Consider the following 16,691-nt stretch of genomic DNA (forward strand, 5'->3'; position numbering starts at 1 on the left):
AACCATAATACCTCCCACAGGCCAGTTGCCTGCTGGGCCTTCTGGTAACTCATTACGGCTGCCTGAGGCTAGGGTTATGCATTCATTGAGGTCAACTCCAGAGGGCGCCAAATCAGGCAACCACAGGAAGACATGAATTGAGGGTGGACAACCAGCAGCCAGGTCAGGAAAACTCTGTTTTCCACTGGTAACCTGTAAGAAGAATGAAGCCATTTACCTGTATTAAATGCTCCTGGGGATAAAAGCCTTCCCATCAAGTCAGCTAGGGACCTGAGAAATTTAGATGAGAATGTTTAGGAGGCCAAGTTGTAGTTACAAAATTGGGCTCCTGTACTACCTGAAAATGGATTCAACTTCTAGCTTTAGCATTCACCAGTTCAGTGACCTGTGGCAAACTGCTCCACCTGTCTGATCCTCAGCTTTCTCACTGGAAAAATTAGGATGACAGGAGTCCTTGTGCGGTGAGGACGATCCGTGCAGTACTAGACACATGTCCTCGATCCATAGTATGGTGACAGTGAGGAGGATGGGGGTTGTGCTGCTCAGCTCTGATGTGCGCCCACAAGAGACACTTCCACTGTCACAGCAAAGTGAGTGTGAGAAGGAGGAAGAGGCTGAGGAAGGAGCTTAGGCAGACATCCAGGTGCATGCTGTTTATACCTCCCTTCCTGTGGGAGAAGAGACGGCTCAAGTTGCACTTGACTCTAAGCTAAATTTGTGTTCTGTTTAATTTTCTTTATTGCTAAATGAATGCCTGCATCTGTAAGGCTGATGTCTGTTCCTGAGAAGAGGGGAAAAGTTCACTCTGAACATAAATTTTCCATCCTCTCTCAGGCTGGCGAGAACGGATTGCTCTCCAGGTGGCCTGAGCCTGCCATGCTGCCTTCTCGTTTTTGAGTTGTGTGAGAGCCAGGCGGGGGCATAGGAAAAATTCCCCAGACATATTCCCAGGCCTGTGGGCTGGTTAGCCAGATACCCTGGGGAATGGAGGGTGGCCCAGGGGGTCTGAAAAGGAGGGGGCTCCTGCACTCAGGTCCTAACTGGTTCCGTACCTGTAGACCATATTTTTGTGGGAGGGTAACTCTTACAGCCCCAGTTGTGGATATTTGGGAATCAGTTGGTACAGGTGCCTCCATCCCCTGGCACTAGTGTGGATTTATCAATAACCTAATGAGCTCTCCACAATGTTTTAAAACTTCCTCTGCTCTTAGTTTCAAGGTGCTAGAAATAGCCCTCCATAAGTCCTGGTAAATCAGCTATTGGCTAGCAGTGGGAGTATCAGAGGTGAGATGGCCATGGGCTACCTTGGAAACTGCCTCCCATACTTAATCTGGGAAAGCCAGGACACCTTTGTGAGCAGCCAGCTGCCTTCCCCAGTTGGTAGAGAAGCTGATGCTGGCTGAAAGGAATGCTGAGACGTGCAAGGAGGGATGCTGAGAAGAAATACCCCCTCAGCCCTGAACTCACAGGCTCTGAGGAGCCTCCATGGCACAGCTGTTGATTCTTTCAAGTTCTCCCTTCAGGAAACAACCATCTCAAACAGATTGTGCATTTGAAGGTAGAATGTGTAAATATTTCACTACTGTTATAACCGGCAGGGGCCACACTGATGATGAAATGTCCCAGATGCTGGTGCTGGAGAAGTCCCTGGATTTCCAGGCAAATGTTTAGCTCATGGAAACATGAGTCATACCCACAGAGAGTATGCATTAACTCCTTAGCAGTCAGGGAGCTCAGCATCACAGAGACCCCACTAGCCATAACAGCAGATCATGCCACAGATGTACTGCTTGTGCCTATTGACCATAAGGCAGATGATGGGTCGCAGGCTGAGTACACAGTGGTGCTCAATGAATGCATATTGACTGGCAGGAAGTGCTCCATCTCAGGGGTAACCATTTTCTTTTTCTCTCATGGGTCCTCCTCGGCCACACCATTTCCTAATCTCAGTATTAACTCTGCTTCCTCTTTTCCCACAAACCTGCAGGAAATGCCAAGGAACTTGCCAACATTCTGAAATACCACATTGGTGATGACATCCTGGTTAGTGGGGGCATCGGGGCCCTAGTACGGCTGAAGTCTCTCCAAGGAGACAAGCTAGAAGTTAGCTCGGTGAGTGTGCTGGCAAGTGAAAGGCTGGTCATACCCTGCCACGAGGGTTCCAGGGCTCAACTCACGTTGGAGAGCATTAGACACACACACACACACACACACACACACACACACACACACACACACACACACTTCAAGATGCATCCTGAATTTCCAAGTACAATTTGTCCAAACAAAGAAAAGAAAGTATTTGGGGAGATCAAGCGAGACTGTAGTTACACATGACCAAAAACTTCTAGACTTGCATGAGAGTGAAGCAGCTGTTTTGGCATCTGGGAGAGGAGCTTTAGGAGAGATTAGGTGATTGCTCAGGTGTCTCAAGAGAGCCATCCCCTATTCTCTCCCAGCCCAGCTCCTCAAACCCAGGGCCTCATTGAGCTGCACCATGAAGCAGACCATCTCAACATGTTTTCTCAGTTCCACTGTGGGGTCTCTGAGCCTTTCTTGCTCTGCACTTCGATTATGCTAGTTTACTTTGGATCTTTGCTAAGAGTGTGCCTACCTTGGAAAGAGAGGGAATAGATAGCCAGCAGCAAATGAGACAAGAAGCTCTGAGAATCCCCTCGGCTGCCTGGACAGTGGCCACTGTCCTCCCCATGGAGGGGCCACTCTTCAGTGTTTGACTGGCCATGGCTCCCTGTTTCTCTCTCCCGATCTTCAGCATCCCTTGTTCACCAGTGTTTCTTGGGACAACATATAGGGAGGTGGGAATGGAAGTGACTTCATTGACTTCTGCAGTTCAACTAAGAATTTCCCAGCACCTAATTTGAGGTGCTGGGGTCCTTCTGTCCCCACTTGGCTGTTCTGGAAGACCTAAGATAGATTTATCTTGGGATGGAACTCCTATGAAAAAAAATACTAAGCTGGGCATCTAGGAAAAGTGAAGAGAACTTTTGGCTGGAGTTGAAGGCCCATCTTCTGTGCTCAGCTGTTCCACCTATATAGCTTTTAAAAAGGCACTTTGCCTCTCTTGAGTCTCAGTCTTCACTTCTGTTAAATGGGACAATAATATCAACATTCCTTGGACTAAGTGGATAAACACAAAAAAGCGTTTTTAAATCGCAGTGTGCTGAATCCATACAAGGGACTGAAGGTCTGCAGAGAGAAGGGACTGTTTCACTCAGCAGACTGTCCACAGTACGTACGCAGGACTTGGCACAGCTGTGCTTGCTGAATAAACAGATGGGTAGCCATGCTCTGTATTTAACAATTATTATCATCATTTTTTCTCTTAGAAAAACAATATAGTGAGTGTCAATAAGGAGCCTGTTGCTGAAACTGACATCATGGCCACAAATGGTGTGGTCTACGCCATCACCAGTGTTCTGCAGCCCCCAGGTAAATTGGCAGATCATAGCCTGGCTCACTGTGCCACTGGTTCTTAAAGCCATTGCTGCTTAGTAGAAAACTGTCCTAACTAAAGATCAGAATAACATTACACTGTGACACTCATACAGTGCTTGTGTAGACACCTCCCTAGTGGGTGACTGAGAAGGGGACTGGAAACCACATTGAGGAACATTTCTTCTTGGTGAATCGCCTGCTGTCTAAACCTACACATGCACATGCGCACACACACACACACACACACACACACACACACACACACAAGGCCCAGTTGTTCATGTGCATGCCGTGAGTTCCCAGCACTCTTCTTACAGTATCTCTATACCCCCAGCACAGTTGAACTTCAGTTCTTCCTCTTCTCACTTGTGCATTCACCTTTCACTGAGCTCTCTCCCTGTGAGTCCAAATCCACCATGAATTATGAAAAGCTGCAGGGGAAAAAATTCATTTGGAAATGTGAGCCCAAAAGCTCAACAGTGCCTCTCACTCATGGCTGTTGGGAATGCCATGTTAATGACTTCTCCCTCTTACCAAAGCTGTCCTCTCTTTCCTTTTAGCCAACAGACCTCAGGAACGAGGAGATGAGCTGGCAGACTCTGCTCTTGAAATCTTCAAACAGGCATCAGTGTTTTCCAAGGTAAGGTTTATGCTTAGCCGGAGTGGCTCTAAGCCTCTGCTTGGGCCCATGGAGGAGCTCTCTGGCCCCTGTTTCCCTCGACTGCTCCAATTCCCACAGGGACATCCTCAGTCTTAGCCTGTGTGGAATTCAGATGATACAGCTCCCACTTCCTTTGTGGGGTAAAACCCAGGCCTTTAGCCAGAGGCCTCTGAGCCATAGATTACCAGGAGTCCACTGTTGGGGAGAACAGCTCTGGACACACCTGGCCAAGAGAAAAAGCCCATCATGAGCTTGTATTCTAGCAGCCTGCCCAGTCCTGTGCCCAAGCCTCTGAGTGTTCTTCCTTGTTCCATGGCATTGCCCACCCTGGGTAATGCTGGGCTCTCCTGGGCAGTATGGATCCTGGACATGGGGCTACTAAGCCAGCTTTGTGTGTGGAGCCTCCCTCCCCTGCCACAGCTCTGCTTCCCTCTGAGAACCTCTCTGCCTTCTTCTGAGCTTCCCTTCCTGCTCCCAGGTGGCCCAGAACATAAACTCCTTTGCTGCTTTGGGCCAGGTAGAACCCATGGAAATGTGGGGCACCTTACAGAAGTTTGTGTGTCAGGAGAAGAGGCTGCAGGGCACATTCCTGAGCCCACTGGTGGAGCCCTAGCCTGTCACTTTGCTTTTGAACAGGAGGGTCTCCCAGTTGTCTCCAGAGGACCATAGAACCTAAGCTTCTACTCCCAGGAGCCACTTCTGTGCAGCCCCAACCTGCAAACTGTGGGCTCTAGTCTCCATAGAAACACATGGCCTAGTGGTCTCCCAGGAACACCCAACTCAGACTCCACTTAGAGGGGCTTGCACATACTAGGTAGGCCTGCACAGGCCCACTTAGGGGTTCTCTGGTGTCCATCAGTTCTGTTTTCCCCTTCCTCTTCCTTACCCCAGCATTTCTAAGTAAAGGCAGCAATGGACAAAACTACGCCATAAACATGTGAAGGTATAATTTTCATTAGAAAACTTGACACCTTGTGTTTTCTTTCAGGCTTCCCAGAGATCTGTGAGACTAGGTAAGCCTGGTCTGGGTTTGCAGTCCCTGCAGTCCGGTTAGGGCTGCCACCCTGCCCCCTCATGCCCCACCCACTCCAGCAGACCCAAGCCCACCGTATATAGAACATCATGGTACAGTAAAACAAGCCTGGTCTTTGGGGTCAGAGCAGTGGGGTGAATTGGGGTCAGACATAGAGAGCGCATTTTCCTTCTCTTACAATGAAGATAAGAGAGTTTTGGCATTGGGAGCATGGAAATACTACATGGGGCTTGGCAGGAGCCTATGGCGAGGATGTGACTCCAGGCGGGTAGGTAGGTGGAGCGAGCCTTGGAACATCAGTCATTGAGCAAGACCAAAAAGCACCTGCTGTGTGCAGCAAGCATGGCAGGAGGAGGCCTTTTAGTCCCTGTTCTCAAGACTCTGACAGTGTCTCAGATAGACATGGAAAGGTCTCATCTTTTTCACCTTTCTAACTTCTCTTTTTCAGCCCCTGTCTATCAGAGGTTATTAGAGAGGATGAAGCATTAGCACCGAGGACCACAGAAGGAAAGCACCTCAGCAGCTTCCTACCAGTTTCTCTCAGTTTGCCAAAGAGACTCTTTGAATGTTTTTGAAACAAATTGTCACACTTCCATAGATATAGGCGGCACCATAATGAGACCTGAGCCTCAGGTGGGTGGGGGGATGGGAGAGAGGTGTGCTTTTTACTTTTTTTTGTTGTCGTTGTCGTTCTCCCTAAACCTGGTTGTTAACCCACTGCGTGCAGAGATCTGGATGTCATTATCTGACATTCACTTCCAGAAAGGACCTATCCCAAACCTGGAATTACCTGCTTATTCGAGTGCCTGGAAGAGGGAGCTGCAGTATTGTGGAGTTCACAGACCATGAATCAAGCAAGCCAGCATCCTGGGAAGTCCTGGTGTGGTTTTGTAAAGCTCTTGGACAGCTGGAGAAATGGCGCTATTATAAGCTATGAGTGGAACTGTTCTGTCAGCTGTCTTGCATCTATGTGTGGCTTGGGCACTTCTCTGTGGCCCTGTGTAGGTAGAAAAGAAAGGGTACATAGAGCATGTAGAGCCCAGATTTCCTGAATATGACACAGACATGGTGCGTTTGTAATAATAAAACCAAAGAAGTGTATGCTGAGTGTGGATGGACTCGTGTCCTGGGTGTCAGGGGTGGGTTCTGTTCCTCCGCAGCTGCTGTGCTCCCTTGCACTCAACTCCACCCAGGAGAAGCTCAGCAAAGAGCCACAAAGGACGGTATTTGAGATGTTTCAGCATCCAGCCCTCAGATCCCCAGATAGCCTGTAAGGGTTAGAACCCAAGCTTTTGATGATGAACTCACTCCTTTTTTTTTTTTTTTTTTAGACAGGGCTCCTTTTTTTTTTTTTTTTTGAGACAGGGTCTCACTATATAGTTCAGGCTGGCCTTGAACTCATGGTATAGCCAAGGCTGGTCTCAAACTTGTAGCAATCCCCTTGTCTCAGCCTCCCTTCAGAGTGCTGCGATTAAAGGTATACACCGCCATGCCAGGCTAAGCTCATTTTCATTTCAGCCTCCATGTCCCCGAGGTTTTGAGTCTTCAGTGGTCCCTATTCCTGACACTTTATTTCTATTTTTACTCCAAAGCATCTTCCTCCAGCATTAGGATGCCCTGTCTTTGTGTTGAATGTTTGACCCCTCAGGCCCACACTGTGAAGTGGCTGCCAGCACAGTCCAGTTACACAAATGAGGAGACAGAAGCTCAGGAAAAGGAGCTGCCACCCCAGCCCGCTGGCTCCCAAAGACCACCGTGTGACCAAAGAGCGAGTCCAGACTTCGTGGGCCCTACCCTCCAGGCTGAAATGTTCACATCCCTCCCCTGCTTGAATCTGTGCTGAACAGGACCATCCTCAGCACTACTCTGAAAGGCAGGACTGTGTAGCTGTGGCCCCATTGCTCTTACCCGTGTGACGTTGGGTAGTCACTTAACCTCTCGGGGCCTCCTCCTTTGTCAGGACAATGACTGTCCCATCTGCTTTTTTCTGAATCATCACTTCATCTCATGAAATACAGAATGCCAGATACAACATCAGATTCCTTACTGTTACCGTGCTGTTTGGGATGGTTAGAATCTGGGCAGCTATGAGCTTTGGCACATGCCTTTCACAAAGGCAGCTCACTTCCTGGAAGATGGCACAGTCTTGCCACCTACACCCCACTCTGCCAAGGCCAATTCACTCCACTATTTGGACCCAGTGATGTCTACAGTATAATGCTACCTGGTCCATCACTGCTGGGACTAGAGCAAGGGAAAAGGTAGAGTTCGCTCCTCACATAGCTTCAAGTCTCGGGAAGGACAAGCACGGCATCACTAAAATCCTTTAAGTCACTCATCCAGTCATTTTACAATTATTTGTTGATGGCCACCTACATGCACCCCCATGTTTTATGCCCAGGGAAACCATCATGTTCTTGTTCTCATGAGGCTTCCCTATGAATGGGGAAGAGGTTCATTAATCAGCTAATTATGGACTCCGTATATGGCCAGCACTGCATTGCAGTTCTATGAAAGATAATGCAAGAATCAGGGGAAAGGGAGTCCAGAGGAAGGAACATCTGGGAGCATACTGAAGTGGGAGAAGATGAGAGGAGATGAAAGAGCCAACTGGAGGGGAAGGTCAGCTAAGGGGAGATTCAGGAAGAGGTGTCCTGAAAGGTGAGATTCAGCCTAGTGCATGCAGCCAGACCCTCTGCTTTCCTACAGCTCTTTCCTGTTCCTCCCACCTCCCAGTAGTCAGCCGGGCTAGGGGTGCCCTCACCGCCTTGATCATCCTCGGATGCTCTAGCTAGGCTGCACTTTGAGTACCCAAGTGTGCACCCTTGGACTGTACCAAGACATCATCATGTCCAAAGAGAGAACTAACATAACTTGTAAAGGCCCAGAAATTTAAAATAGAAATTGCCACAGGATTTCTTAAAGATGTCAAATCCTAAAAAGTGTGTTTAAGGTCCTTCCTGCTTCTCTCCTCCATCTCCCTGTGCCACTCCACCCGCTGCCCTTGTCCCAGCCCTTCCAATAAGAGAGGCTCTAAATTACTCTGCTGTAGAGTTCTGAGGCTGAAAACTACTTACAGCCTTTCCCTGTTAGCCAAAGAAGGTCCAATTCCTTTTTCTGAGTCCTAAACTGTGCCTGACCCCCATCCCACTCTGTCCCACACATTAACACACCTCTATCTCAAACACACACACACACACAGAGTTTCTCATGCAGAGGGAGGCTAAGCGTTAATCAGGTGCTGCCACCTAGAGGAACAATTTTAGGGTTGAGGGGCTAGCCAGCCGCCAGGATTTCCTCGAGTGGGTAACTGGGAATGAGAATCACCCATGAAATCCAAAGCCAGAGCCCAGCCCAACCAAGTGGGACAAAGTTGCCAAGGCCTCCCTTGAGCCCTGACTCCTGAGCCCTAATCAAGGAAGAAGGAGGAGATGGAGGGAACAAGGCCCTGTTTCTTCTCTTTTCTTTTTGTTGTCCTTCTGGGACTTACAGGGCCTTCAGGGATATAGGATGCAAAGATCCTCAGTATTGGGGCCCAGAACTCTTTCCAGAATGCACATGCCTCTCTCCCCCTCCCCACCTTCAGAGAGAAAGGACTGCCTCACTGGCCAATCAGGAGGCCAGCTCAGCAATGCACCAGAGAAGACCCTCTCTACTGAGCTGTCTTTACTATTCCTGCCATCAAAGCTTTGAACTAGGAAAGAACTGAGAAAATTTTCATTCTACTGCTGGAGAAATGGAAACTCAAAGGGGGTGATCTGCCAGATCACAGAATTAGAACAGATGGAAACAGACCTGGCCCACTCAACTCCCTTCTGTCCACCTACATCAGAATCCATGAAGGTGGACCAGGCAACCCTGGGCAAGCCAGACATGGAGGTCAGTAGGGGCAGAAAGGGCTTAGAACCCCACACTTCTGAGAGGCCCATCTCCACTAGCACAACCTAGATGAAGTGTCAGGGTGCTGCTGTGGCACTGGTGTGGGGGAGCATCCACAGCCATGGGTGCCTCAACAGCACACATGTCAGGAAAGGAAAGAGAGGAAAACACCACCGCTGGAACTATAGTCAGCATTATGCTCCGGAGGAGCTGCCTGGAATATTGTGCTCAGAACTCTTTCAAAGCCAGGAGAGAAGGCCAGGGAATGAGGGATGGGCTGGATGCCTGGCTACAGAAGTCAAATGGGGCCATCTCTGTCCCTGCCTGGCGAGGAAAGAAACTTAGCCCTTCCAGAGAACCAGAGAGAGTAAAGCAGGAGGGGACAGGAGCCTGGGAGCCCCAATTCTCAGAGCATGCACACACACTCATACATGAATCCTATCTCTCTCTGTCTCTGTCTCTGTCTCTGTCTCTCTCTCTCACACACACACACACACACACACACACACACACACACACACACACACACTTAGGACAGAGCCTCAAGCATAGACAACTTGTAGTCACATCCTTTTTGGGACGTGGAGAGCCAGACAGCTACTGCGGCAAGGTTGTTCCATAGGAACCTTCCAGCTCTGGCCTCAGGCCCCTTAGAAGGAGGCTCCCAGATCCATCTAACCACGGCCAGCTGAGCAGTCCCTGCCTCCAGGAAGCTCATCCTTAGGGGGAGTGGCTGTGAAATTTACACTGAGACCTAAAAGACCAGGAGGCTGAGCAAGAGAAGCTGATCCTGAAGACAAAGGAAAGATTGTGTGCAGTTAGAGGGGAGAGAGTAGAGAACAAGTCCCCTATGAGCTGACTAGGAGCTAGATCATGCTGGATCACGTAAGCTGTGTTAGGCATTTTAGATATTATTCTTAGGACAATGAGATGCCACTGGAGCATTCTAGTTGGGGAGAAGTGAGGATCAGGTTAATGTCTGGCTGAGTCAGGAGCGCCACACCCATCTCTCCTGAGAAACTCAGAGGCCTATTAAGGCTGGAATAATCCACCCCCTAGGGTGTATAGAGATCTGACCTTAGACAGATAAACTGTTCCTCTCAAAAACCTCTAAAGTCCTGATTCCATTCGCCTCAGCCCCTAAAGCATACAATCCAAAAACTAACATGTGGCCAATAACAATGTGCCAAATATGCTGGCTCCACCCTGGCTCCACCCCTGCCTTACTCTCTATATAAACCTGTACATTTGCTGAATAAAGCGGAAGCATTCCAGAAACCTCCCGGAGTCTGCCTGGTGATTCCACGCCTTGCCCTCCTAGTCTGGACCCCCTGAACCCTGTTCCGCGAGTGGGCTTGCAGACAACAGAGATGGATGGAGAGGAGTATACCATGATCAGATTTTTTTCATTTTACTAAAATATAGTTTATAAACCATTTTCTCCATTGTTTATTGGTACATTTTAAATATACAATACAGTTACATTCATCATAGGGAGCTTATATCTTTACATGTATCTTGGTTCTTACTTTTTCCCCATTCCCTTGCTCTCCCTTCAATCCTTCCACCCCTCCCTATTTACAAAGGCTTTGTTTCCATTTTTTCCTTTTCTCATTTTTGCCTTTCCCCTGCCCCTCCCACTTCCTCTACCCCTTTAGACCTTTTCATCCTATTTCACATTATCTATTATACATTTTGATCCTTATTTACATTTTAGTTTCTCATACTAGGGAAAATATTCGATATGTGATATATGCACACCCATGTTTATAGCGGCATAGTTTGTAATAGCTAAAGCTTGGAAACAGTCCAGTTGCCCATCAACAGGAGACTGGATAAAGAAGTTGTGTTTTTCTTTTTTGTATAAAATGGAGTACTACTTAAACCAATTTTAAGAGCACAGCTCAGTGATATTACATTTCACATTGCTGTGAAACTGCTTTTTTTGGTCTCCTCTGCTAGGGTATGGGTTTCTCAAAAGGAGATGGGGCTTGGTCTAGCATTCAGCACAGGACAGTGCACATAGAAAGTATTCAAAAGTCATTAACCCAAAGCTTGGCCCCCAGAGGCAAGGTGGGCTCAGGCCCCTACTTCTCCCTGAAAAAGGAAGAGGTGGTTTCCCCAGGCACCTGGGGTATGTATCTTCTGGAGAGTAGAATAGCTGAAAGCAAGAAAAAGATAAATGGCTTCATGATCACTTGGCAGAATGGGATCCTAACTCCACCCTCTAGTCCTTTTGAGAAGAAAGTTTCATGCTTAGAGAGTTTTTTCCTATTCCCAGGATCCTCTTCCCCAAGTTCTATTAGCAGGAAGGCCTGAGATTTGGGATTAGCACAGACACGGGGAAAGACCTCTGATTAAATGTCCTCATTTGGGTGGAAATTAGTTTTTGAGGGAACAGATGGAAAATTACTCTCTTCCCCTGTCAATGGGGCGGGTGGATCCCTATGGCTTCTTGACAACAGCCATAAATAATTCAAGCTCAAGGAAGCCATCTGCATGCAGGGACCTTTCTTCCCCTGGTGACAACTCTGCTGGGCTCCTCACTGGAAGGTGAGACAGAGGCCTGCTGGAGGCGCTGTTTGCATGCAGCTTTGGGGCAGAGGAGGCTTAGTTATCCCCTGGGGTGAGGGTGGGAGGATAAATACCCTGGGTGCTCAATTCCTCAGCCAAAAGCAGCTGCTCTGAACTTGCTGGAGAGCAGGAAGCATGGGATATGTGAATCGTAAACTCATTCTGAGATAAATGGCTTGTATTCAGATCCACTATGTACAGTCTAGGGCAGGAGTCCTAATCCTTTGGACCAGGGAATCCTGACAGATGCAGAGGGACGTCACCTCAGGAAAAGTCAGGGGCATTTGCATTACACATAACTTTGATGACCCCTACCCTGAAGCCCCTCCTCTAAGTGAATTTTAGATTGACTCGAATTCTGCAGCACCTCAGGCTTCCTTAATGTGGCAAGCAAGTCCTCCACCCCTGAGGCATCTCACTTAGACACTGAGCACAGTAAGCTGTTAACACATACATCTAGACAACGGTAGGCCATCAAGCCACAGCCCAGTCTCTTTGCCTGTATCAGGACATAGAGGCTATTCCTCAATAGCAGGGCAGTGTGACAGAAAGAAAGGAAAGTGTGAGATGGAAAAGCTGACAGAGCTCAGCACAGCCATCTTGGAAGGGGTACACTACAGCCTTCATGTCAGCAATGTGCACCCTTGATGAACAGTGGAGAACTCTTCCAACAACGGAAAATGCACACTGGTGGGGAATCCTGGACACCTAAGGAAAAAACTCTTAAGCACTTAAGTAACAGGATCTTTTCATTTGTATTTTATCATTTACATATTCAAGAGAATTGTAGGAAGTAAATCTTGAAGAAGGCATTTATCATTAGCTGATCCCGTATTGTAGAGATCATGGTCTATACTATTGAATTATTTTTTTTTAAAAAGGCCCTTTGTCATCTTTCTAACTGGATTTTTAACTTTAGCAAAAATCATACTTATGAGTTGAGTTTTATTTGCTAATGTGTCTATATTTTCCTTTGAACTATTTTTATCTAAAAAAATAACTTTTATCTAATTCAATTCACTGTAAGATGGAAATTCAGTGTCTTAATGACTTAATTTCACCTCCAAATTGTTATCGGCCTACCAGAAATTCATCAGTTATTTCCTTATCTGCTGCTATGTTTTATTCTTATTCATGTCACCTATGTCTTTGCACCACATTTTCTGTCCCTTTGATCTACATAGCTGTGCTTACATCTGTAGCACACCACATAAATTGGTGTTAATTTAGTATCTTTCAGCATCTTATAGAGTTAGATCTCTTTGCTTTTGAAGGTAATTTTTTCCATTTTTACAAAATTAACACTTTCTAGTTGCAAAAGTTTTAGAAAATAGAGCAGTAAAAAGAAAAAAGAAAAAAGAAAATCCTGCCAGTGCACCCATATTGTCAAATTACTTGAGCAGATCTTTTCTGATTTTTGTTTTTGAGGGAAATCTGAGGGTCTATATTATTATGCTCAAATAATTATTAATAAGTTTCTAAAATAAGACAGGCACATGGTAAGTATTGATAGGCAGAATTTTAAAACAGCTTCCCTGACTTTCAGCCTCTAATGTTTCTGCCTTAATGCATGAGGAAGATGACTCAGGGAGCTCCGTCCAATCACAGTCTTTCAAAAGTAGTTTCTCTACAACTGATAGCCAGAATGGGGTCAGAAAGAAGCCTGAGAAGGAGTCCATGCAATGTGGCTGGTTTAAAGATGAGTGAGTAGAGGACCATGAGAGAAACGATGCAAGCAGGCTGGAGGGAGAGAGGGAAGCCCCCACCGCCCCAACCGATGGTCATGAGAAATGGATACCTCTAGACCTACAGTTACAAGGAAATGGATTCTGGCACCAACCTGATTGAGCTCGGAGAGGAATTCTTCTCTGAAGTTTCTGATAAGAGCCCCACTGACACCCATGGTGAGACACTGAGGAAAGAACCCTGGCAGAACCCATCCAGAATTCTGACTTTACAGATTTATGAGACAATGGTTTTGAAGCTACTCAGTTCATAGTAACAAGATAACTTGTTAGGCAGAAATAGAAAAACTAATATAGGCATTTAAATGGATGAATGATAAAAGTAAAGCCCTTTTATCATAATCTTTCTAACCATATATATATGGAGATAGGGACTTTGGGACATATTAGGTCCTGAGGGTGGAGCCTTCATGATGGGATTAGTGCCCTTCTAAAGGCACCAGAGCGAGCTTGCTTTCTCTTTTTCTCCACCAAATTAGGATACAGCAAAGGGGTATCCACCTACAAATCAGGGAAACATCTTTATCATGAGTCAAACTGGATGACACCTAGATCGTGGATTTCTCAGACTCTAACACTGTCATAATTTTCTGTTGTTTAAAAACTCAGCCTATGGTATTTTTGTTATGGCATTCTGAGTTAAGTCAGCAATTTACCCAAAAAAACATTGTTAAGTAAATGATGCAGCCAAGATTCTGACCCACTCTGACAGTGGTCTCTTTTAACCACTGCTTTGGGTGGCCAATGGGGAAGTGTGTGCGGCAACAGAACACAGGAAGTGGTTCTCAATCCTGGCTGCCTGTTAGAATCCGCCAAGGCACTTAAAAAAATCCTAATACTTGGACCTTAACTCCAGAGATTCTGATTTTATTGGTCCTATGGCTACTCAGCCCTCAGTAGTTTTAAAATCCTCCCCAGGTAATCTTAATGTGCAGAGCAATGGGTCTCTAATACTGCCACGTATAAGAACCTTGTTACATGCACAGATTTCTGGTCCCCATCCTGTCAGATCCTATTTCAGTTGTGTTGAGGAAGCCCAGGAATTAGCATATTTAATATGCACCCCAATTCTGTACTTCTGAAAACTTGTTCAAATGAAAATTCTGATTTTCATTTGAGGTAGACCTCTGAGGTAGAGCCTTAGGTTTGGCGTTTCAAACATGTTTCCAGGTGATACACATGCTGCTGGTCCTGGGGCCACACTTTGAGTGGCAAGTGTCCCCCAGTTTTGGAAGATCTGCCCTCGACCAGCGTATTCTAAAGTATAGTCCTGGGTTTGGCCACATTAGCTGAGTACTTGTTAGAAATGAAGTCAGGGGCCCCACCTGAGCCTGGTTGTATCACAAATTTCCTGTAAACTTAGGAAGTTCCCCAGGTGGTACAGGTTAGAGTGTGAAGACCACTGCCTGAAGTAGAAATCACATCTGCTGGCACAGGAGCCCAGGCCAACAGAGAGGGAATGTCTGACACTCACCAATCTTTATTTCCTCAGGGGCCCTAAACTGGTCAGTCCTAGCAGGAAGCAGATTAGGATCCTGCCAGTCAGATCTGGAATCCAGCAGGAATTCTGTTTCCTGACAAGGTCAGGGGCAGCCACCTTGGTATCATTATGTAAATATGCAAAAAGCAACATTCTTGAAGAATAGCCCTTGACTTTGTGAATTTAATGAGCTCTGGCTCAGACCTCTCTCCAGATGTCTATTTAAGGGTTCCCCAGCAGCTGCCAGGAAGTTAGTTAAAAAACAGAGTTGTTTATTTTCTCTTGACTTAACGCACAAATTTCTGGAGCCACTCATTTCTGGAAAGCTGTGGGATTTCCCAGGCCCAAGGAAATGGGAAAGCTAGCACCTCTCCGAAGAGGAGGAGGATGACCGTTGTACACATGCATACATTCCTTCATTCTTTCCATGAATGTATCCGGAATGCCTATTGTAAGTCATGCACTATAGTGAGAAGTGGAGGGAAGAACGACGATATCATTTATTGTGTACCTCTGGGATGTAAGTAATATTAATCCCCCAATTTTGCAGATGAATAAATAGCCTAAAAGAAATTGACAGATACCCAAGTCACATGGTCAGCCAGCTGCATTAGGGAGAAAGGCGGAGAACAGGGCTGCACTGCCTATGTTCCTGCAAAGCTAGATGGAGGCATTTGGTTAAAGATTCTGAGGAAACAGCTACTTGTGATATGGAGAACTAACCAGGAAGTGTTTGGTAGGCTAGCCTGCACTGATTCCATTTACCTCTACCCTACATGTCCATGAAGGCATCTGGGGAACTAGACAAAGACAAGCGGGCTCTGAATGTCTTCCTCCTGGTGCAACGGCCACTTGATTAAGTGTCTCTATTCATTTAATACTTACTACCTGTTCTTTGGTTCCTAGTGTCGGCACAGATTTTGTCACTGGGGACAAGATGGGGGTGAGAAGAATGAGTTGGGAATAGAGAAGATGGCTTGGAATCACTGTCCAGGTCTCGGGATTGGTAGGACAGCCTCTTCCTTCTCTGTCTGAAGAGACTCTATCCTACTGAACCCCACACCCACTGCTGGTTTCTAAAAGTGTGGGGAGGGGGTTCCAGGTGATTATTTATATTTGCAGTAGTGGGGATCCAACCCAGGGGTGCTCTATCACTGAGTTACACCCTTAGCCCTTTTTATCTTTCAATTTAAGACAGGCTCTGGCTAAATTGTGGGCTGGGTTTGAACTTCAGATGCCTCTGCCTCAGCCTTCTGCCTCTGATCTCAGTAGCTGAGATCACAGACATGTACCACCACCAGGCCAGCGATTTCTGTCTTAAACACATAGCCCAGAAATTCTAAGCATCTCTGAGCTGAAGCTCCCTGGCCCTGAAGACAGGAATGGTCCTTTGCAGCAGAATGTGGAAGGAGCAAGAAAGAAAATGAAAGGCCCGGGGCCCCTTCTGTTTTCCCGAAGCACAAGCCCTGCCCTCCAGCTCCCTACCTCCAGGTCTCTAGGCTAGGAGGTCACACGAGGGTCACATTTAAAGTCTAGCTTCTAATAAAGTATTCTCTAAATAATGAAAAAAGAATAAGAAAAGACTATAAGAGCGAGAAGCAATTTAAATATGTTCAGGGACCATTTTCATCTCCAGAATTAAGGATTATTTTGATGTTACATCATTGCCTTTTCTCTTTTACTTTCCTTTTTAGTTTTATTTTAGGATTCCCTATTTTTAATGTTCATACAGAGATTTCTTTAACTGAAATACTGAATAGTTTCTTTGGTGTGAAAAACTATAATAGTACACAGGATCCTAATGAGACAATTAATAATGCGAAATAGGAAGTAAAGGGCTAAAGGTGTAAGGAAAGCAGGAAG

At 46.5% G+C, this 16,691-nt stretch overlaps 1 protein-coding gene across 3 annotated transcripts in view; it reads left to right on the forward strand.

Moving 5' to 3' along the window:
- The window catches only part of Tgfbi (transforming growth factor beta induced), a 33,423-nt gene extending 26,999 nt beyond the window's left edge, over window positions 1–6,424 (forward strand). The window contains exons 13-19 of one of the 3 annotated variants that reach the window (XR_004516421.1): window positions 1,988–2,112; window positions 3,178–3,249; window positions 3,348–3,450; window positions 4,017–4,096; window positions 5,106–5,130; window positions 5,599–5,783; window positions 5,913–6,424. Coding sequence is in view for 2 of the 3 variants with exons in the window: in XM_010614102.2 (XP_010612404.1) it covers window positions 1,988–2,112; window positions 3,178–3,249; window positions 3,348–3,450; window positions 4,017–4,096; window positions 5,106–5,130; window positions 5,599–5,639 (446 nt within the window). In the remaining variant the exon portion in view is untranslated. Of the gene's footprint in view, window positions 1–1,987; window positions 2,113–3,177; window positions 3,250–3,347; window positions 3,451–4,016; window positions 4,097–5,105; window positions 5,131–5,598 lie in introns of all 3 variants that reach the window. The other 2 variants (XM_010614102.2, XM_010614103.3) reach the window with 2 other exon arrangements.
- The last annotated feature ends 10,267 nt before the right edge of the window (window positions 6,425–16,691 follow it).

The sequence above is a fragment of the Fukomys damarensis genome, unplaced genomic scaffold, assembly GCF_012274545.1.
Source record: "Fukomys damarensis isolate Sample0158 unplaced genomic scaffold, DMR_v1.0_HiC HiC_scaffold_9, whole genome shotgun sequence".
Classification (NCBI taxonomy): domain Eukaryota; kingdom Metazoa; phylum Chordata; class Mammalia; order Rodentia; family Bathyergidae; genus Fukomys; species Fukomys damarensis.